Genomic DNA, 23,578 nt, shown 5'->3' on the forward strand with positions numbered 1-23,578 from the left:
TTATGTCCTTTTGACGGGAACTCTCAGCTTTGTCTTGACAGGCACTATAGAGCCAGCAGGTAACCCCAAACACCAACTGCTTCCTGTATCCAAAGACACAGCTCAGTGCCCAAGTATTTAGTTATTTTATTGCCTGTTTCCTTTGATGTCAGTCCTGGAAGTGCCACCTCCAAACACTGAGCAGTGCCTCACTCTCTGCACGCCTCTGTCCCTCACAAAGTAGCAGTGGCACTACCAAAGTGGCATCACAGGAAATGTCACAGAGATGCCGTTTTGCAGGTTAGGTGATATGAGGTCCTTAAAAACTACAGTGGATGGCTTCTTAATCCAAGACAATTGAGTTTTGCGTCAGTGTGGTAAGTATAAGTTTGTAGAGAAATACATTGCATTTTTTTTATACTTTTAAGTACATACATAGCCCAGATTGCTTTGGTTCAATGCAATTGTCAGCAGAAAATTAAACAATAAAACAGTTGTCTGATGTGCTACTCTTGCAGGTCTCCAGACAGTAGGAATATTCAGAGTTGGAAGCTCAAAAAAGAGAGTAAGACAGGTGAGTGGACATGGATATGCTTTTCCCTCATCAGCTATGATACAAACAAACCTGATTCCTTTCTGTTAAGTGATTTTCTCCCCATCCGTCACCTGGTGAAATTCAGGCTTTCTGGGTCAGTGACTTTGTTGTTTTTTTGATGTCTAACAGGCCATTTCCAGTCATCTTTTACATCTGGTGAAATCCTTGTCAGGTTCTCTGCAGGTTAACAGTCTCTGTGTTTTGCTCTGCAGAAGTAGCACAGGATTGAAGATCCAAATAGACTACAGTGATGAAATTTTCCAAAGGTTACACTGTAGGGGGGAAAAAAATCTTGGCTGCTAATTTCATCTCAGAAACAGCTGAAGCTCCCAAAGTAAACCCAAACTGTAAATCTTTTTTGGAAAACTTACAGTATGAGAAAATATGCAAGTACAGAACAATCTCTTTGACCCTCAAATCTCTGCTCCCAAATATCACCTTTCTTTTACCCCTGTTAAACTTGAAGGTCAGAGCAGACCCATCCAAGTCCTAGTCTCAGCCAAATGTTGAAAAAGCAAAGACATTGTACAGTTAGGCTCCAGAGACAAAGTAGAAGTGCGTATCTCCTCAGCCCTAGATATTGCATTGTTATTCCCAGAAGTAGGGAATACATGTTGAATTAGAGCAGTAGAGAATAGTGCTTAATGGTTGCATGATGCTTAGGGAGGGGATAAAAAGTTACAGGAAAATATCCCTACCAGGAAGTATAAGACCAAAAAGATCAAATAGAAAAAAAAAAAAACAAAAGAAAGCTTGACTACATCTGATCCCAGAAATAATAGCTCTTTGTTGCAAAAACTACACGGTATAGTGTTTGGTGCTTTGGAAAGTTACCTCAAATAGCTAAACTGTCTTGATTCTGGCTAGTAAGACAGTATAGCCTACTGATTTGTAGCCATTCTCTAGCAGTTTCTATTGCTGAGTGGCTGGTGTAACACAAAGCTAAAAACATTCATGGTCTGCAGAGGTAAAGTATTGAAAAGTAAGTTGCCTGTCCATTTGCATTACACGCTTTCATGTCAAAAGATATATTATCATTCAGGGGTGAGTACAATTGCATCGTACCTCGGGAAAAAGCAGAGGGCTTGTATCATTTACTTGTTAACTAAGCCTTACTTCAAACATCAATGACTTTCACCAGTTTTTCTTTAATTGTGTTTTCAACAGCTGAGGAAATCAAGAGATTTGGGTATTTATGTATTCTATTACATGGACTAATTTATTGAATTAGGTGCACTAATATATTTCATTAAACAGCATGGAAGCATCAGCTTGGCCCTTGCAGTTACGATAATAATTGCTGTCAACATGAACACATGGGAAAGTCTGGATTCAATTAAAATTCCACTCATTTTCTGAACCATGGAAAGCCAAACCCAGTACTCAGATTTTGGTGTGCTTTTGCAGCTGTTCATTAGTTTTTCTTGTGTAGAAAGTAGGCATAGTTTTGTTTCCCTTCCCCTCCAGTTAGAAAATTTTCTATTTCAACTGTAGTTTGTTGCAGTAAATACATAAGTAAGTAAATGCGTGTGCCAGTGGGGTTTTTGGTTGGTGAGCAGGAAGAGAAAATCTAGAACAAGTACGCCTATTACAAACCACCTCCTTCACATTCAGTGAGGTGTAGGACTAAGATTCCTGAGCTAGTGTTGACACAAGGTGGTAGGTCTGGTGCATTGGGACGCCAGGTACCATCTTAGTGACCTGCTGTGCCAGTTGGACACCCACAAGGCTATGGGCCCGGATGGGATTCACCCTAGAGTAATGAAGGAACTGGCAAACGAACTTGCCAAACCACTCTCGATTATCTACCGGCAGTTCTGGTTAACTGGAGAAGTTCCAGCTGACTGGAAATTAGCAAATGTAACACCCATCTACAAGAAGGGTCGGAAGGACGATCCAGGGAACTATAGGCCTGTCAGCCTGACCTCGGTGCCAGGCAAGATGATGGAACAGATTATGCTGAGTGCCATTACACGGCACATGCAGGACAATCAGGGCATCGGGGCCAGCCAACATGGATTCATGAAAGGCAGGTCCTGCTCGACCAACCTGGTCTCCTTCTATGACCAAGTGACCCGCTTAGTAGATGAGGGCAGGGCTGTGGATGTAGTCTATCTAGACTTCAGTAAGGCATTCGACACTGTCTCCCACAGCATCCTCCTAGACAAACTGGCTGCCTGGGGCTTGGATGGGTGGACTCTTAAATGGGTTAAAAACTGGCTGGATGGCCGAGCCCAGAGAGTGGTGGTGAATGGGGCAAAGTCCAGCTGGCAGCCGGTCACTAGCGGTGTTCCCCAGGGCTCAGTTCTGGGGCCAGTGCTGTTCAATATCTTTATAGATGATCTAGACGTAGGGATTGAGTGCACCCTCAGTAAATTTGCAGATGACACCAAGCTGGGTGGGAGTGTCGATCTGCTGGAGGGTAGGAAGGCCCTTCAGAGGGATCTGGACAGGTTAGATAGATGGGCCGAGACCAACGGCATGAGGTTCAACAAGAACAAGTGCCGGGTCTTACACTTCGGCCACAACAACCCCATGCAGCTCTACAGGCTGGGGGAAGAGTGGTTAGAAAGCGGCCCGGTGGAAAGAGACCTGGGGGTGCTGATCGACAGCCGGCTAAACATGAGCCAGCAGTGTGCCCAGGTGGCCAAGAAGGCCAATGGCATCCTGGCCTCTATTAGGAATAGTGTAGCCAGCCGGTCTAGGGAAGTGATCGTCCCTCTCTACTCGGCACTGGTGAGGCCGCATCTTGAGTACTGTGTTCAGTTCTGGGCCCCGCACTTCAAGAAAGACGTTGAGGTGTTGGAGCGAGTCCAGAGGAGGGCGACCAAGCTGGTGAAGGGTCTGGAGGGTCTGACCTATGAGGAACGGCTGAGGGAGCTGGGGTTGTTTAGCCTGAAGAAGAGGAGGCTCCGAGGTGACCTTATTGCAGTCTACAACTACCTGAAGGGAGGTTGTAGTGAAGTGGGAGTTGGCCTCTTCTCCCGGGCAACTAGTGATAGGACAAGAGGACACAGCCTCAGGCTTCGCCAGGGGAGGTTCAGGTTGGACATTAGGAAGAATTTCTTTACAGAAAGGGTCATTAGACATTGGAATGCGCTGCCCAGGGAGGTGGTGGAGTCACCATCTCTGGATGTGTTTAAGAAAAGACTGGACATGGCACTTAGTGCCATGGTCTAGTTGACAGGGTGGTGTAATGGCAATGGTTGGACTCGATGATCCCTGAGGTCTCTTCCAACCTGTTTGATTCTGTGATTCTGTGATCTTGTGCCCAGAAACTATACAGATGCTTGAGCAGAGCATCGTTGCCGAGCTTAGGGTGGGTAGCCCTCTGTGCTGGGCCTGATGACTTGGGGGCAGCCCTGCAGGTGAAGCAACTGCCAGACCCTGAGGTTGAAGAGCGACATGGGGCTAGAGCTCTGTTCTCCCATCCCCTCTCCCAGCAGGGATGTCCTCAGCTCTCACGTCTTAAGCTCCAGTGGGTGCTGTACTTTACTGGGTGTACTTTCCAAAAGCCTGAAAGTATACTTTGTGAATGAAGTCTGAGAGAGCTGAAGTTTAAACTTAGAAATACACAGTTTTTAACAGCCGTGATACCTGGGCCTGAAATGTGACCATGTTCCACCAATGATTGTCTGATACTGTGCTAATTAGGACATCTCTGTAGGCCTCAGGATATCAGATGAGAAGTGACATATTCAAGACTGTAGCAGCAATTTATGATTTAGATAGCTCTTTGAGAAGTCCAAATTCTTGATGCAGTGCTAGTCTGTTTCCTCAGTTGTCTTTGGCAGTAAGTGCAAATGCAGTCTTCTGGATAGAGGTAATTTATGGTGCTCCACAGGGATGTTCCCCATTGGCCACCAGTCTGAAGAGTAGAATTGAGCTGAGAATGAAATCCCTAAGTTAGCAGTGAAAAATCTTTGACCACAAATCAGTGGGGGGAAGCATAATGCTAGATAAAGAACAAATTCTTGTCTTCATAGCATAATTATTCATTATTAATAATGACTGATATTAATAATGTTAAAAGTAGTCGTAATAAATTAGAAAGGAGGCTGTAGTTTTTATAGAATACCTTTCACACCCGTTATGAAAGCACAATTTCAGCTGAAAATATGGGATTCTCTACATTCCTCCACACTATACACACTCGAGATAGATTTGCCTGTGATCAGGGTTTGCCACAGAATATTACAGACACATAGTTTACTTGTGATGTACCTTCTTTCTTCTTTTTGATATGTCTGTAATAATCCTGGTAAAGAAAGTTGATACCTCAAATTCCATCTTGTTTAGTACGATTTAGATATAATTACGTTCTGAGAAGGTATATGTAAGATCATGATACCTCATAATATTAGCAAAGATACAAAATTTTCCTAGTTTTAAAACGTCTTGACTATTTTCAAAATGAAAAAAGAGTTGAAGCTTGAGCGGTCAGCCTGCAGAAAGTACTCTGCTCTTGGTGCTGCGAAATCTCTCCAGAAAGGCAGGCTTTTATCTTTTTGTAAGGCATATAGGATGTGGGAGAGGAATCTCTTCTGCCTCTGGGAGGTGTGATGCCTTTGAATTATACAGAATTTGTCTGAGGACTGTAACTGGAAAAAAACAGCGATTCCTTGTAATGATATTAGCTTGCAGTTTGTTAACTCCCTAATAATGATCACTTAGTGAATGTAACTAAATTAGGAAGGCAGAACAAGATGTGTGTGGACAAATGCCATGAAGTCTTAGTGAACCTGGCTGCTTACTGCTTATGCTTAAATACAGTCTTAAATCACAAGAGAAATGTGAGTTTGGTGGATTTTAATATTATATTATTATTATTGTTAATGTTTTTGTACACAAACATAAATGCTATGAAATGCAATTTTAGTCTTTCTGGTCCTAAAATCTAGAGATAATGCAGTAAGGTGGTATAAGAAAGCCTTTCTTACAGCTTTCCTTATTCTCCCTGGTTTCTGCCTTTGATATTAATTTTACATTTCTGCAAAAATTATATTTACTTGGGCACATTTTTTCATAAAAGAGTGTCATGTGTTAGCTGGAAAGAAAGAATTGTGTTTTATTACAGTCCGGTACAAACCTTAAGTTATGTATCATGGAATAAGCAGCAATTAGACATTAATTATATCTTTCACCTTAACAAAAACTAGTCATGTCCAATCTGGAAAGTGAAAATGAGTAAATCTACTTCTTAAAAGATTTTGTGTTGAGATGTACTAATTGGGACATTAAATAACTGTGGTTTTGTGTCATGATCTTTTTCAGTTACGTGAAGAGTTTGACCGGGGCATAGATGTTGTATTAGACGAAGAGCACAGCATTCATGATGTTGCTGCTTTATTAAAGGAATTTCTGCGTGACATGCCTGACCCACTTCTCACCAGAGAACTTTATACACCTTTCATCAACACTCTCTGTGAGCTTTGCAGCATCTTGATTTACCAATTTTCAAAAGCTTACCTGTTTGAATTCTTTAATCTCTACTAACCATATTCTTTTTTTCTGTGTATTTAATACTCTAGCCTTGATTTGCTCCAAATATTTGTATAGTATAAATGTACTGAGGTCTTTCCTTGGTTTTCCTACTGTGTAAGTGTGGCCCAGAAAACTAGAACAACAAAGATTTCACTTATTATACCTATTTTTGCATTTGTATATAGGATGCAGTTCATGTTATCTATTAAATCCTGGCCCTGTCATTGGTTCAGCAGTAGCAGATGACAGACTCCCATTCAAATCCTGGTATCTTAGCACCATTAATGGTTTTAATTTTTTCGATCTGTTCACTGACCAAAATTTCAGTTTGGCTTCAAAAACCTAGCTTCAAAAGTTCAAGTTTCATCATAGTTAATGGTCCTCAAAGCCATCATATTAAGTACTCCCAAATGTGTTGCCTAAGACCTGAGTGCAGACTCTCACAGATTTAGGAAAAAGTAAAGTTGACCCTTCAAGCTTAAGCTGCTGCCTGGTATGTGTTCTTCAGATTTTTTTTCTAGGCCTAATGTCTGAGATCCTGTCTCTGTCCCACCTTTGTCACTGGCTACCATTGCATTTTAGATGGTTAAAGTGATGGTGATTGCAGACCGTCCTTTATATCTCTAGTTACTTTTCCAGTCTCCCAGTTATCTCTGCAAGATGTGAAATTGTAAGAAAAGCCATTTAAAATGGCTAAAGCATAAACCTGACTGGAATGCCTCCCAACGGTGCCCTGTATCTACCAGTAGCTATACCTAAATGAATGGAATAAGTAGAAAATTAAGCAGAATTTTTGTGGCCAGTGGCAGCGATGGAGTGTGCAACATGGATTTTGCTCTCTTACAGGCTGAGGAAAGATCTTATGAACCTGTGAGCAAAACATTGACCAACCAAGGCAAAAACCCCATAACAGTATTTGTTACGCTTTTGATATTTACTTAGAGTTTTCTCTTTTTCTTCTGACATTGTAAGGCAAATGATCCTTAAACAAAGCTATTCTTATGCCTTCCTTTGGGCTGGGAACAGTGTATTTGTTCTGCTTTTAGGCTAGTTGGAGTGATTTTCTTAGAATGTATTTTTTCCCCTCTTAGTATTAGAGCCAGATGAACAGCTAAGCACCTTACAGCTTCTCATTTATCTTCTACCTCCCTGTAATTGCGATACCCTACACCGGCTGCTGCAGTTCCTTTCCACAGTGGCTGGCCATGCAGAAGACACCACAGACAAAGATGGCCAAGAGGTAAGTCCCGGTCGCTTGTGTCCTTTAACTTTGCTTAATTCATGGTCTGAAAAGAGATCTTTAAAGCTGTGAAACAAACATGATGCTGGCATACCCCTGAAGAATGCGAGAGATTTCATGTTCTTGCCTGCGCATTTGCCATTTAGTCGTTTGCTATGTTCCTAGGGCTGTGAAAGTTTAATTTTTATATGACTTAATCAGTAAAGAATCTACCACTTCCTTTGGGAGATTCACAGCATGATCGATCTTGTTGTTAAGAACATCTAATGTTATCCATCCTTTCCGCCCCCACCTTGTTTTATTCTCTTATATTCTATGGAAAAAATATTCACATAGAAAAGTCTCAGGCATTCAAGAGTATGCTTTTGCATTCTCTGTTCATTTTCTGATGTTACTTTCTTATATGACCTTTGGACATAGCAGTTCACTTCTTGGTTCCCTTAGCTTCCTCATATGCACTGGGTAGTGAAGAATAAAAAATAAAGGAATTACACCTGTGCCTTTGCAACTGTTCGAGTGCAATCACTAGTGCAATCACTAGTTGGAGTCAGGGTCCATCTTTGCCTGCTTTCCTTCTGGCCTCCTTACTGTTCCGTTCTGGATCAAATTCAGTGGGGAGGTTGGAGTGCACCCATCCCACAGAGACAAGAACACCCATAGCCGTGTGGCTGAGCTGTACTTCTGAGAATTCGCACATGTGCGTCTGAGCCATTCGCACTAGAGAAGATCTGAAAATCCAGGCTTCCCATTTTCTACCAGGAAAATGCTTGAACTAGTGGGCTGCTCTGCAAAAGGTGGCAACTGTTATATTTGAATGAGATGGATATAGTCAGTCACTGCTTGACGAAATTGTACCACTTCATCTGTGGAAGGGACTGATCTGTCCTCTGAACTGCAGCAGAGACTACTTCTGATGTTACTGCTGAGACCCTGCTGAAACTCCTAGAGAATTTTGTCTTCCAGATGGAAAACCCTGCTGACTTATGTCAAATTTGGACACCTTTTGCAGTTGGCTGGTTTTAACAATTGGCACTTTGAGACTGAATTTTGCCAAATTTCTGCCTCAAGTGCAAACTTCCAATGAGCTGTGACTTCAAGGCCGATTTCAGTTTTAAATCCACTTTACAGAATCACAGAATCACAGAATGTTAGGGATTGGAAGGGACCTCGAAAGATCATCTAGTCCAATCCCCCTGCCGGGGCAGGATTGCCTAGACCATATCACACAGGAACGCGTCTAGGCAGATTTTGAATGTCTCCAGAGAAGAAGACTCCACAACCTCTCTGGGCAGCCTGTTCCAGTGTTCGGTCACCCTCACCGTAAAGAAGTTTTTCCTCATATTTAAGTGGAACCTCCTGTGTTCCAGCTTGCACCAATTGCCCCTTGTCCTGTCAAGGGATGTCACTGAGAAGAGCCTGGCTCCATCCTCATGACACTTGCCCTTTACATATTTATAAACATTAATGAGGTCACCCCTCAGTCTCCTCTTCTCCAAGCTAAAGAGACCCAGCTCCCTCAGCCTCTCCTCATAAGGGAGATGTTCCACTCCCTTAATCATCTTCGTGGCTCTGCGCTGGACTCTCTAGCAGTTCCCTGTCCTTCTTGAACTGAGGGGCCCAGAACTGGACACAATACTCCAGATGCGGCCTCACCAGGGCAGAGTAGAGGGGGAGGAGAACCTCTCTCGACCTGCTGACCACACCCCTTCTAATACACCCCAGGATGCCATTGGCCTTCTTGGCCACAAGGGCACACTGCTGGCTCATGGTCATCCTGCTGTCCACTAGGACCCCCAGGTCCCTTTCCCCTACGCTGCTCTCCAACAGGTCTGTCCCCAACTTGTACTGGTACATGGGGTTGTTCTTGCCCAGATGCAGGACTCTACACTTGCCCTTGTTATATTTCATTAAATTTCTCCCCACCCAACTCTCCAGCCTGTCCAGGTCTCTCTGAATGGCTGCACAGCCTTCCGGCATCTCAGCCACTCCTCCCAGTTTTGTGTCATCAGCGAACTTGCTGACAGTGCACTCTATTCCCTCATCCAAGTCATTAATGAATATATTGAATAGAACTGGTCCCAGTACCGACCCTTGCAGGACTCTGCTAGACACAGGCCTCCAACTGGACTCAGTCCCATTGACCACCACTCTCTGGCTTCTTTCCTTCAGCCAGTTCACAATCCACCTCACTACCCGATCATCCAGACCACACTTCCCCAGTTTAGCTGCGAGGATGCTGTGGGAGGCTGTGTCAAATGCTTTACTGAAATCAAGACAGACCACGTCCACAGCTTTACCATCATCTATCCACCGGGTTACGTCCTCATAAAAGGCTGTCAAGTTGGTTGAGCATGACTTCCCCTTGGTGAAGCCATGCTGAGTGCCCCTAATGATCCCCCTATCCTTGATGTGCCTAGAGACAGCACCAAGGACAAGTTGTTCCATCACCTTTCTGGGGATGGAGGTGAGGCTGACCGGTCTATAGTTACCCGGGTCCTCCTTCTTGCCCTTTTTGAAGACTGGAGTGACATTCGCTTTCCTCCAGTCCTCAGGCACCTCTCCCGTTGCCCACGACTTAGCAAAGATGATGGAGAGTGGCCTAGCAATGACTTCCGCCAGCTCCCTCAGCACCCGCGGATGCATCCCATCAGGGCCCATGGATTTATGGACGTCCAGATTGCTTAATTGGTCCCTGACCCAGCCCTCATCAACCAAGACAGATTCCTCCTCTATCCTGACTTCTTCTGAGGCCTTTAAATGCTATTATTTTTGTACTCAGCAAGGAGTTGATAAAAAACTACACTACTATGTTGGAAAGCATTTAAAAAGAGTAGGCTGTAACAATTTCACTGTGCTTAAAAACATTGCATGTATAAGCCAGCTAAGGTCATGGTCCCCCTGGTCCTGCAAAGAGTTCTATGTTGGTTCAGGAATGTACCCAAGAGGATCTTATTGCAGGGCTAGAGGCTGATGCTGCTTAAGAGAATTTGTTTGGCACAACAGTTGTATTAAAGGCATTTTCATTCCCTTAACAGTGCATCAGCTCTGCTACAGGTATTTTGGCAAGGCAAATTTATGTAAGGTAACTTGGCAATATTGTAAGCATCAGGAATATTATGTGCAGTTGGATACCTTTTATAGATAATACAGTATTCTACTCAGAATTATTTAAGCTATTCATTAATAATTAAGTGAATAAAGGTATACAGGGCAAGAGAAAGTATTTTATCAGACTGTTTGCTGTCACTGGAAGGAAAACAGCCAAGCTTTGGCACACAGGCCATCTTCACAACTTCTTTCAAAAGCCCTTCTCTCACGAAGATGAAGATGGATGACTAACTTTATTAAAATTACTCATTCAGTTAATTTCAGTGGATATGTTTACAACATTTTTTTAATGGATGCCCCAAGGCTGCCCTTTAAGAAAGGACTCACTGTTTGCACAAAGAGCCTGCACATGCAGATCCAGGCACAGCCACAGGCTGCCCCTGGCACACTCGAGGCACTGCAGGCCTGTGCATCCTTGGTGGCTCAGTACTCTGACAGTATTTAAAAAGCAAGTCACCCAAAAAACAGCCGGGTGTGCGGTGGTGCGCAAATAAGGGAGTGTGCTGTACTCACAGTCATGCTGGGATGAGTCTCTAAACAAAGAGCCAACATTTTGTTATGACTGCCCATGCACCTACTTAGTGCAGATGTCTTTCCAAGATTGCACAGTGGCCCCACCGATAAAAAGAAAATCTTTTTACTATTGTCTCTATGCTGTCTAGTTGAGCTCTGTAAAAAATAAACCAGGTGCAGTCAGTGGACAATTTTAAGTTCAACTAGAACGTTCAGTAAATTCTCTGCTACAAAGAAAATATGGCTTTGAAAGGATTAATTTTGTACCACGCATTTCTTGAAATGCTGTTTTTACTGCCTCTTTTTGGTACCTCTTCCTGTCCTTTTTTTAATTTATTAGTTCAAATGTAACTGAAACAAATTAAAAATAACTCTCATGTTACTTCTTTGTTCTTCAAAAAAAGCCTGCAAGAAATACTGGGTCAACAGCTGAAATTCACTTGCAGTCTTATATAGTCAAACTGCTGGCATCTTCTTCTGCATTCCCAGAATAGCAACCAAGCAGAGGCACAGAGGAAGCACATGACCCCTGCTTTTTGCTCTGTTAAAAGAATAGAAGGGGAGAAAGTAGTCTTATCACAAAGATGACAATGAAAATTTTGATTTGATAACCTATGTGATATATTTTTCAGATAATTTCTGTCTAGTCCAGTATGTATTTCTAGCCTTTTACTTCCTCCAAAATCAGGTTACTATTGCTTCTTTGAGCACACAGTTGTAAAAGAAGAAAAAAGTAAAAAAAAAACAAACAAAAAACAAACAAAAAAAATCAACAAAACAAAAAAAATCCACCCAACAAATAAACATTGGGCATGTTCTAGGAAACAAGCAAAAAACCAGGAAAATACTAATAGAAGTTATGAGCATGCTTCTCAATTATTTAAACTGTTTAAACATGAAAAAGTGTGATTTTCCTGACTGTATCTGTTTCAAATCATGAGTGCTACTAAAGAAATCTAACCGTTTTCAGTATTTGGTCATAAGAGACAGTAATATGCTGAGGTGGTGAAGTAGGCAGGAGGTTTCCCTGAGTTTAGAAGTATGCCACTGCCAAGCTTCCGGGGAATTAAACTTCCACCTTCTACTTCCCCAATCCATTTGAAAATATATCCAGAAAATCCACAGTGCTTGTTATAGAGATGTCCAAACAAGGTGTTTCAACATTCCTTAAAATTGTTCATTTTTTATTTGACTAGCACTTGATTTTGGTTTTGGTGAATGAACCATCTGCCAAATGGGGGGGAGGGGGTGTGTGGGGGTGTAGATGTGTGTCTATACATACATATCTTTATACATTAGACCCTAGGAGACCCAACCTCATTTATATTGTTTTGTAGATTACTGGGAACAAAATGACATCACTTAACCTGGCTACCATCTTTGGCCCTAACTTGTTGCACAAGCAGAAATCTACAGACAAAGAATTCTCCGTTCAGAGCTCAGCTCGAGCTGAAGAGAGTACTGCTATCATAGCTGTTGTACAAAAGATGATTGAAAACTATGAAGCCCTTTTCATGGTAGGTGGATGTTTCTTCACATTACACCTATGCATTTTTAAGTTAAATGAGGAAAAACCTGGTTGGTATTAGACTAGGATGAAACAAACTGTGGAAACTTCTTTAAATTAGAGTTAGTTATTATTGGTACAAAAAGTAGTCTTCTATCAAGGAGAATGCTTTGCAGTAAGCAATAATATTAAAAATGTGTACTTATATCTTGCCTGAAATGGTTTCTATGTAGATAAGAGTATCTTCCTTAGAAGATTTCTGTCTGTGGAAGTGATGGGGTTGGCTATTCAGTTGTATACTAAACAGCGCACCAGCATTGCTCATTAATTTTGAAGGCAAGACTGAAAATGACCTTTCATCTCTCAGTTTTGGAAGCCAGGGAGCCAATTTTTCTGCAGGGAGTAACAGATCCTTGGTTAATTTAAGGAACAGCCTCGCCTACCAAAGACTTTCTTGTTGGTTGGATGGGGAGGAAGGACAAAGCTTTCTCATATGTCAGTTGGATAAGCACAGTAAAGTATGAATCTGTGTAGTTCCTGAGTTCCTTTCTGTTCTCTTGCTGAAGCAAGGAAGTTCTTCATATAAGGGATGATGACATTGGACTTGGACATGTTGTTTACTTAAGATGCAGCTTAATCAAATCACATTCCTCATGCCTAGCATTTACATAGACAGTTCATTCTGTGGCTTTACCTTTTCCTCTTTTTGTCTACAAAATTGGAGGTCAGCTCAGTATGACTTATGCCTGAGAGAGTCCTGCTCTGGGGTAGCAGAGGCCAGTCAGGCCTAGTGGTGGGCACTATCTTGTCTTCGTTTTAGGAGGCATACATGTCTTAACAAAACCAGTAGTCTTGAAAAGGTGCAAATAGCTTTGGTTGTTGTGTCTTGAACCTAAGCAGCACTGTATGTTATACTAAGGAGATCAGTTCCCAAAGCAAGAGGAAGAACACTCTGGAAACCTCCTTTAGTGCTCCAGCAAAGCTGGGTGCTGGATACCTTGATGAGAGAAGATTGTTTGTGGGACTGATGGCCACATAGTACTGTAAGGGGAAGGTGTCTACTGGATTTCAACAGGGAGAAGAGCGTGAGAAAGCAGTCACGAGCCCTGCCTATCAGTCTTAGCCTCAGATGAACTTCTTTGTGGTTTTCTCGTCTTTTCCCTCACACTGTATTGCCTTTCATTACATCCTTTGCTTTATTTTTATTCTTGTTCCAGTGAGACACTCAGCGATCTTTTTTTTTTTTTTTTTTCTAAATGCTTTTCACAGTTTGGGGAAACTTTAGGTGCTGTTTTTCCTTCCACAGCAGGAAAAGAAAGTGACAGAACTGCACTCTTGTGTGAAGGTCTGCTGGCCCAGAGTGTGGATGGCACTAGCAAGTTTAAAATAATACTTGAATAAGAATACTTACAACACTTGAAGATTTCTTACTGTTGTTTCTCTTTAAGAACATTTTATGGCACAGTCACATCTCAGCACTTAATACTTCAGGCACACATTCAGACTTTCAGTGTGGAAGGGGTGGGGCTTAGGGTTAGACTAACCTACATATGGTTTCTTTCAATTGTGACGTATTTATTCCTTTATCTCTTCAATGCTTGTATTTTCAGCTGAAGATTAAAGGCAGCGTGGAAAAAAGGAGCTTTCTTTTGTTTTCCAGAGTAGCTTTTCAGATTGTGGAGGGAGATTAGAATCAGATTTCAAAATGAGAGGCTAGCTGCATGTGAGAGAAAGACAAACCTTTCTCAGATGCTGTCTTGAAAGCTGAAATACATTGATGTGACATTTGTAGAAATGTCTAACAGATGAGCATCTCTGGGTTCTTTCTCTCTTCCCATTGCCATAGTTTAACAAACAATATGGCAAGTTCTGCCTGTTTTCTGGAGTAATCTTTAGACTAACACATGGTACTTGATCTGTAGGATTGTGTCAAATTGTTCATAGTTAGTGTTCTATAAAGCTTCTACCAGGGTTTACTTTCAGCTTTTTCGTGTTTTCACTGGCAGCACAAACACTCTGTCTTCTGAAGATAATTAGCCCAGTGCATCCTTTGGTAATAGATGCATTGAAAGGAAGAGACTTGTACATGTAATGGTAACAAAACTCCAATCATTTGAAGTCAGGCAGCAACAATTTGTTTTCCAAACCCATAGGAGTGGGGCCAAACCAGAACTGATGTTTATACTTGACATTTATGCTACTTACAAAAAGAAAAACATCTGAACTTGAGCATTCAGCTACAGCTGAATACAGTGTGTTGCTGCTAAGGTGTTTTTGTGTTTGGCTTATTTTTTTTCTGTTACTTTTGTATATGGAGAGGTTATAAAACTCTGTTTGGTTTCAGCATTGAAACTGGAACAACATTTGTAAAATAAAACCTAGGAAACCAGGATGTGTTGTGGAGCCCAGACCACAATATCAGAATGATTCTGACGTATTGGTGGGTCAGGAAGGTTCTGTTTGTCAGAACAACCCAGGATACTGGGGACTGTTTTTATTAAGCAGTTGTCATTAACATCAGTAATATGCAAACATGTGGATTTCATATAGAATATGGATTCTGACCTTGTTTCATTCATGTTAAGGTCTTTCATATCCTATTCTTATCCATTTCAGGGAGTCTTAGGGATGCATTAAAACGTTATGTGGGAATGGACAAAGGACTGTTCTGTGCTGGTCTCTGAACTATGCCAAGCAGCTGGATGCAGGGAGGCACAACTCAGCCACACTTTGGCTCATTGGCTTTGACTTGACATGGAGGATGGAGAAGAGAGGTTATGCATTTAGCAGCTTGGTCATGCATTTTCATCTCCTAGCACATAAATCCAGCCCTGCTTCAAAGAAGCACTAAATAGTGTCTCAAATTTCTTATTTTTACTGTTAGAGGCTACTGTGGCCTCCCCACTGAGGAGGCAGTCACATGCTGCCACTCTGTGCCACATCAGTAGCAAGGGACAGCACAAAGGAAACACTTCAAGGGTTCCTCCACTCTTCTGTGTCTCAGTAACTCTGACTCTTATGTAGCACCCATCCCCAAAATCTCAGAATATCTCCTACTCTACCGGAGTCCTGACAACCCCAGAGCCCTCTGATCTGTCCCAGTATGTGCTCAGCAGCTGCAACAACTCTTATTTCAGCAGTGCCATGGCTTCCCTTCTGTCCCTGAATTTCAGTTTCTCATCCATCTGCTCATCCATAACTGACAGTTAAACAATTAATTCAATAATAGTTATTGCAGCTCTGTAACATCTTCTTGAGATACCAATACAGAAGTTCTCCATAAGTGTAAGTTTATAATTACATGCATATCATTTCTACACTTCCAAGTTAGTTAACTAAACTGAAGTAAATTGCTGCACAGGAGGAAACTCAAAACCCAGTGGATAACTAGCAAGGAGAGCATCAGTACTAATAGAGTTGAAGAATCATAGATTAATATCTCCTCATTCACTCAGATAAAAGTCCTATAACTTGGTAGAACTGTTAAGTTTGGGTTTTGCAGTTGCTTTCAGTTGGAACTGCACTTCCTGTTGGAACTTTTTCAGTCATTTTCATGGAATGAAAGACACGGGTTGTTTCAGTTCTTTTTTTTTAATAATGGAAGATATATTTTTGTTTTGCTGACAAAGTCCTGTCAGTAGATTCTTACAAGTTTATCAACTTGATACAAATAGTAAGTTACATACAGAAAGACATGAATTCTGCTTTATCCTCTAACTTTATCTGCAGTTGATTCTACTGTATAGAAAGGCTGTCTAAACAGAGAAGTTGCAGCACACCAGGTTTCCAAAGATGTATTCCTATAAGGAGAAGATATTTATTTAAAGACTGGTATATCAATGCCCATCAGTAAGATATTTTTCCAGCTTAGAAGCTAAATATTTTAAAAGTAATATGTGGTCACACAAGTTTTTCATGGAGATTTTGGATCACTTTTAATTAAAGGATGCATATCTTCATTTATTTTCAAATTATTTCTTTTTTTTTTTAAAATGTGCCTTTTCTGTAACTTGACTCCCTAAATACCTCCCAAACTGAGGTAGTCCCCTGAGGAATCTATTAGTAATTCTATTCCTATTTCCCAGGAAATGTCAGGGAAACAAATGGCCCATGCGGTGTGACCTGAAGGTCAAGAGATTCAGGCTCTGACAAATTGCATCCAGAAGCACATTGCACAGTTGATGACCCCTTGCTGAGATTGTCTTGCCTCCAGCTCCATCCGTCATGAGTGAACCTGGGCTGTTAGTTCAAGTTTCTCAGATGGTTTCATCTGTTTCAATGCTGTGAAGCACTGAGTTGAATGTTCCAGTGTGATGTGGACAAAGTCACTTAAGGATTGATAAGACTCATGTAAAATGCAGCTGGAAGCACAAAGTTAACTTGTGCAGGTTTTGGAGTACCGTTCCTGCTACCTGCCCAGGAGATGTTGCTATATCCTGCTGCAGCCGAATGACAGAATCACACAGAATCACAGAATGATTAAGGGTTGGAAGGGACCTCTGGAGATCATCTAGTCCAACCCCTGCCAAAGCAGGTTCCCCTAGAGCAGGTTGCACAAGGTTGTGTCCAGTCAGGTTTTGAATATCTCTAGAGAAGGAGACTCCAGAACCTCCCTAGGCAGCCTGTTCCAGTGCTCTGTCACCCTCAAAGTAAAGAAGTTCCTCCTCATATTCAGATGGAACTTCCCATGTTTCAGTTTGTGCCTGTTACCCCTTGTCCTGTTGCTGGGCACCACTGAGAAGAGTCTGGCTCCATCCTCTTGACACCCTCCCTTAAGGTATTTGAGGGCATTGATAAGATCCTCTCTCAGTCTTCTCTTTTCCAGGCTGAACAGACCCAGCTCTCTCAGCTTTTCCTCATAAGAGAGATGCTCCAGTCCTCTGATCATCTTCGTAGCCCTCTGCTGGACTCTCTCCAGTAGTTCCTTGTCTTTCTTGAACTGGGGGGCCCAGAACTGCACACAGTACTCCAGGTGTGGCCTCACTTAGGGCAGTGTAGAGGGGGAGGATAACCTCCCTCGACCTGCTGGCCACACTCTTCCTAATGCACCCCAGGATACTATTGGCCTTCCTGGCCACAAGGGCACATTGTTGGCTCATGGTGAACTTGTTGTCCACCAGGACTCCCAGGTCCTTCTCCGCAGAGCTCCTTTCCAGCAGGTCAGCCCCCAGCCTGTACTGGTGCATGGGGTTATTCCTCCCTAGGTGCAGGACCCTACACTTGCCTTTGTTGAATTTCATGAGGTTCCTCTCCACCCAACTGTAGCCTGTCCAGGTCTCACTGAATGGCAGCACAGCCTTCTGGTGTATCGGCCACTTCTCCCAGTTTTGTGTCATCAGCAAACTTGCTGAGTGTACACTCTGTCCATTTGTCGTCATTGATTAATAGGTTAAACAGGACTGGACCCAGTACTGACCCCTGGGGAACACCACTAGCTACAGGCCTCCAACTAGACTGAGCACCGCTGATCACAACCCTCTGAGCTCTGCCATTCAGCCAGTTCTTAATCCACCTCACTGTGCACTCATCAAACTGACACTTCCTGAGCTTTCCTATGAGGATGTTGTGGGAGACAATGTCAAAGGCCTTGCTGAAGTCAAGGCAGAGAACATCCAGTGCTCTCCCCTAATACTTTTATTCATATCAAAATGACATATTGTGTAAGGAATTGGCACTCTTCTAAAATGATCTGAGAAAATGGCCTTGTCCACACTCAGCAGTTGCAACACTTCAACTGTGCCAGGAAGCTGAAAAAGGCTGGTATGCAATAACTGAAAATTATGCCTAAATATTTCAGGAGCTCATGTTGTTATGTCATCAGTTATACCTTGCTTATCCAGGCTTATTCCCGTAGGGTTTAATGAACTGCTTAGAGCGGTAGTACTTCAGTCCCATTAGCAGCTGGAGAGGTGAAACAGTTTCAGTAGAAAGAATCCCTTCCATCACAGAAATAGTTACACAGACATGATACGTCATGTAGAGCAGGGCTAAGAAACCATTGTAGGATGATTTACTGACTACAGCGCTGGGTTTTTTATTGTCTTATCTGCCTTCTACCACCTGCTGTATTCAGTTTTTAAATTGGATTCTTCCTTTGACAGAGCATCACTCATGCAGATCACTGTGCTCTTAAGGTTAGTCTGATACATTCTCTTTGTGTGACTCCCTCTCTGATGATCAGGCGCTTCACCCAAGTCTACAAGGTTGAAGAACTGCCTGCTGTTCTAGTTATGATCTATGAAGCTATCAAGTGTTTTGAAGGTTCATCTTCATATAAAGTGCATAGAGAGAGTTAGCAAATCAGAATGCCAGATTCCAGAGAAGATGACACAAATTCTGCTAACCCTGTTGCTACTACCCAGAGTAGCTGGAGATCCAACAGGACCCACTTGTAAACCTAAGTTATGGACAGATGAACTCTGTAATTAGTCAACTTCTGATTGGGCCTAAGCGGGAATTTAAATTTACAGGGAACTGCTAGAGAGAGTCCAGCGCAGAGCCACGAAGATGATTAAGGGAGTGGAACATCTCCCTTATGAGGAGAGGCTGAGGGAGCTGTGTCTCTTTAGCTTAGAGAAGAGGAGACTGAGGGGTGACCTCATTAATGTTTATAAATATGTAAAGGGCAAGTGTCATGAGGATGGAGCCAGGCTCTTCTCAGTGACATCCCTTGACAGGACAAGGGGCAACGGGTGCAAGCTGGAACACAGGAGGTTCCACATAAATATGAGGAAAAACTTCTTTACGGTGAGGGTAACTGAACACTGGAACAGGCTGCCCAGAGAGGTTGTGGAGTCTTCTTCTCTGGAGACATTCAAAACCCTCCTGGACGCGTTCCTGTGTGATATGGCCTAGGTAATCCTGCTCCGGCAGGGGGATTGGACTAGATGATCTTTCGAGGTCCCTTCCGATCCCTAACGTTGTGTGATCCCAGGATTTGGCCATAAGGATACTTGAACATTAAATGTTTATAAGGCTTCATTTAGAAAAATGATCTTTGGCAGCTCTCACTGTAATGAAGCAAGTGAAGAACTTCATAGATAGAACAGTCATCATGAAATTTCCATATGAGAGGGACATAAATAAGTGAAATGCCACAGCATGTATGAAGAAACATTCTACTTCTGTCTAATTACATTTCACATTGTTTCTAAAAGAAGAGAAGTACAGTCACATGGAATGGAAATTTATAAATGTCCCCAGATCTTTGAATCGGGGTGTAACATGAGGACCTTGAACTAGAGCTTTTGAGACTGCAATACATGAGTAATCCCACTCTTGTTACCAGATACAATCTCCAACTGGATACCAGTGGGATATTCAACAGTAATCAGTGTTTGACATCGTACAAAGCGATCTTTAATCCTACTTCACCTATTGTTACATGAAATTTCTCTTTTAAGTGGAGCTTCTGAATATTTATTTTATATACTCTCCATAAATGTACTTGTACTTGGTTTTTTAGATTAAGTATAGTACCAAAATTAATGTATGTGAAAGGTTATTCATCTCCAACTAAGTATTTTTTGTTGTCTTCATAGGTTTCCCCTGACCTACAGAATGAAGTGCTTATTAGCCTATTAGAGACTGACCCAGATGTTGTGGACTATTTGTTGAGGAGGAAAGCTTCCCAGTCATCGTGAGTAATCTGTTTTTTCATCATCCCTGTTTCTGCTGGGAATTTCTATCTCCCACTGGAGGTGTTCAAAAGGTTCTAGTTTTCCACAGCTCTTCTGCACTGTCTACAGTGGAGTAGAAATATCCTCCCCATTACACAGACTCTGCCAAAGAAATTATGACTCTTGTACAGTGTTTTCTAAAGACAAATCTCATTTCCCGATTCAGAGGAAAGATTGCGTTCTGCTGCAGAGAACAGAATGACATGTACATAAAAATATTCAGTGCACTATTATCTGACAGGATGTATTCTAGTGATCTGCTGGTTCATGTCTTGCGTTTGTTGTAGTCTTCAGTAACAGGAGGCGTGTATTACACTGTCCTTGAAACACACCCTAGAGTGCCTTAACACAATCACGGCTAGTCGTTTGACCAGTTTGTTGTTCTTTTCCTACTGTATACACATAGGACATCGTAAACAAGTCAGCTTCCACAACAGCAGGTTTATGGAGACTCTTTAATACTATTTAATCGTATGCTTTGTGAAAGATCTGAAGAGAAAAAAAATCACACTTGTCACTATTGCAGTTATGATACATAACATATTCCAACTTTGTGTATGGTGTACGTATGCCTACACCCATGTGCCTTAACGCTGTGAGTTTGTACGTTCGGATTAACAGGATTCCTGGCTTTCTTCATGGGACACACAGTCTTTGCCTTTATTCTAGTGAATCTCAATATGTCAGACACAAAAATCACAAGCCTTGACAAGCTTGCTTTAAGTAATTTTTAAGAGGTTTCGTAGACTCTCAACTCTCTGGGACAGATTTGACTTTGTCTTCCTGTGTGTGGGAAGTCCCTAGTGCATTCAGAATATAATTAAAACTGAATTTGTACAGTCAGCTGTCATTTTTTTTTTCTCTCCCTCTGAACATTGTGTAGTTGGAGGTAATGTAATAGTGTGCCTCGCTTTAAAGGAGGAGGTATAAAAGAAATAGTATAATTAACACATGGAGGAAAAATCTTTCTTTAATTATAAAAATTAAAAACAAAAATACGTGCAGAATGTATCATGGGTTGTAAAGGATTTTATTAGTTTGTTGACTTAACCACATGAACACGTGACATACAGTAGCAAATTATCACAGATCATCTGATTTGTGGTAATTGTCTCTGTGTGTTTTCTTAATGTACCACAGATACGAAATAATTTCACTTAGTTTATGTCTGACTGACAAGTAACCATGTGTATATTTAGATCATAATAAATGCGGGATAATTAGAGGCATGTTAGCTGTCTTTTACACTTGTTTCATATTTGCCATAAGCTAAGACCACAATTAGGAGAGACACTGAAAATCACATGACATATAGTAAAGTCTGTAGACTTCTTTCTTTAAGCCCTTAATTTTGAGTGATCATATTATCTCTAACTGAAGCTAATATAAACCTTTGTGCTGGATTTCACCATCTATATAATATAAAGACATAAAATTGTATCTCATATTTGGCTACAAATATCAATTGAGCATAAATTTGTCACAAATTATTGTGGATGTAAGAGATTATTGTTAGATCCTGTTTCCTTTAAGTTAATTGATCTTCCCTTGAGCTTCCTTACTTTTCAGCCAGCATGCACACTTACAGGAGAAAATGGATCTTGTGTGCAAAGCTGGTCACAGCTGACAAAAGGGGTTTTGTAAGAAAAGGTTACGAAACCAAATAGGAACGTATAGATACACTAGTACCAATTTATTGTATTTTCAGTAATGGGCAGATGAAGTATCATTGAGATAGGAAAAACTTACTATCTGTCATTTTTCTTCTACTCTGCTATTATGTAAGTGATTTATACTTAATATTAATGAGTTATGTTTTCACTGTGATTGCAACTTCTTGGATAAGATTTTCCAGGCAAATAGAGGGAATGTTGCTTAGTGTGATGCTCTTAAGAGATTAATCTTTTTCAGAACATAATCTCAATTTTGAGGCTGCATATTTGTCTGTTATTTTTCCTGTAAGAAATGTGAGGCAGCAGAAAACAAGGAGATGTTTGTCTTGATTTGATAAAAATGAGCCTCCAAAATACCTCCTTGCTACTCTTGGAAATTTCCTGGGCATGTACTGGAGATCCAAACTGGGATCTGTAGAGCAGAAAACTTTACATATTCTTGAGACAATCTTCATCAGAAGAGCAAGTTGGCTGCATAGTGTAGAGTATGGAATCAGCTTCAAGACTTTAATGTTATATTAATTGCTCTGAAGGTCCTGCTTCTGCAATTGCCCTCACACCTCTGCTTTTGATGTCATTACAAATGCTTTCTTGACTCTGATCTAACAGAGAAAACACAATCTCTTTTCCTTCCCAGAGGAGGACAAATCAGATGTTCCTCATCTTTCAGTTCTCTTAAGAGCTGAGCATGGTGAATGGTGTGTCAGGGAGTTTATGGAAGTCGTTCATGGTAAAGCCCTAATTACCATTGGCAGCAATTATGAAGCGTGCTTTTGTGGATGACTTGCCCAACTTTTTTGTATGTTGGCTTGATGACAATGGAATTTGGGGGTTTCCAACTGTAAGATGAAGCATCTTTAACACAAAAATAAAATCTGTTTCTTATGATTATTTATTGCTTATCATGGTTAGTAGTCCTTTAGAGTAAATGAGTTTCCAAGTTACAGAATTTTCAAATATTTTTGGATGGTGATGATGGGTTTTAATCCATCCTAACCTGTGGCACAGAGATGAAGCCATACAATAGGCTTTACAGTATGCGTAAATGCAGTTTTCAAAGCTGCCAATGCTCCCTGAATCATTGAGTCCTCTACCCTGCTACAGTAGCAACCACATCATAATCCCGTAATAATCTGTTTTGTTGGTGGCACCTGTGTTGCTTGAATATGTATGGAAATTACTACTGCATGCTGCCAAGCCGTCACACTCTCTATGATTCGCCTCTTGTAAGACGTAATTGTTTTCCCACTCAGAAGCTTTAAGGTATAACAGAAAAGGATTTCTGCCAAAACCAGAAAGGGATTTCCTGTTTTGATGACCTTGTTGCCTGTAGAAAAGTAGGAATATCCCCACTAGAAGTAATTATTATTAGTAACATTTTTCCAGTTCACCCATGCAAGTAGACTCTGGTGGATAATGTCAATTCAGAAGGATGCAGGTTAAAAAGGAAAGCCCAAGTCTTCTTCATAGTGTAGTTGATTTTTGTTTTGGAATCTGAAATAGTATTTTTGAACACGTGGCATGGATTCCTTCTGCAGCTTTCAGATCTTTCCGTTTTTATGTAACCACTTTTTAACTCTTTTCCTTAATATAGTTCATAACCTGTATTTTTTGTGGAGACCACAATCTGTCCTTATTTACCTGTATTTTTTGTGGAGACCACAATCTGTCCTTATTTGTAGACTGCTTATAGGCAAGTGTGTATCTTGCACAGTATTTACATTTGCCTTCTTATTTAATTTTTTCCCAATGTGTGGGTAGAGAATCTCACAGGCTTCCAGGGGAAGATGAATTTTTAAT

At 41.4% G+C, this 23,578-nt stretch overlaps 1 protein-coding gene across 3 annotated transcripts in view; it reads left to right on the forward strand.

The window, feature by feature from the left end:
* Positions 1 to 23,578, forward strand: part of ARHGAP6 (Rho GTPase activating protein 6) — a 360,077-nt gene that overhangs the window by 328,521 nt on the left and 7,978 nt on the right. For all 3 annotated transcript variants that reach the window (XM_068422687.1, XM_068422696.1, XM_068422704.1), the window contains exons 6-10: positions 498 to 553; positions 5,849 to 5,999; positions 7,150 to 7,298; positions 12,257 to 12,436; positions 19,968 to 20,065. In XM_068422687.1, coding sequence (XP_068278788.1) covers positions 498 to 553; positions 5,849 to 5,999; positions 7,150 to 7,298; positions 12,257 to 12,436; positions 19,968 to 20,065 — 634 coding nt within the window. The remainder of the gene's footprint in view (positions 1 to 497; positions 554 to 5,848; positions 6,000 to 7,149; positions 7,299 to 12,256; positions 12,437 to 19,967; positions 20,066 to 23,578) is intronic.

Source organism: Nyctibius grandis, chromosome 2 (genome assembly GCF_013368605.1).
Source record: "Nyctibius grandis isolate bNycGra1 chromosome 2, bNycGra1.pri, whole genome shotgun sequence".
NCBI lineage: Eukaryota > Metazoa > Chordata > Aves > Nyctibiiformes > Nyctibiidae > Nyctibius > Nyctibius grandis.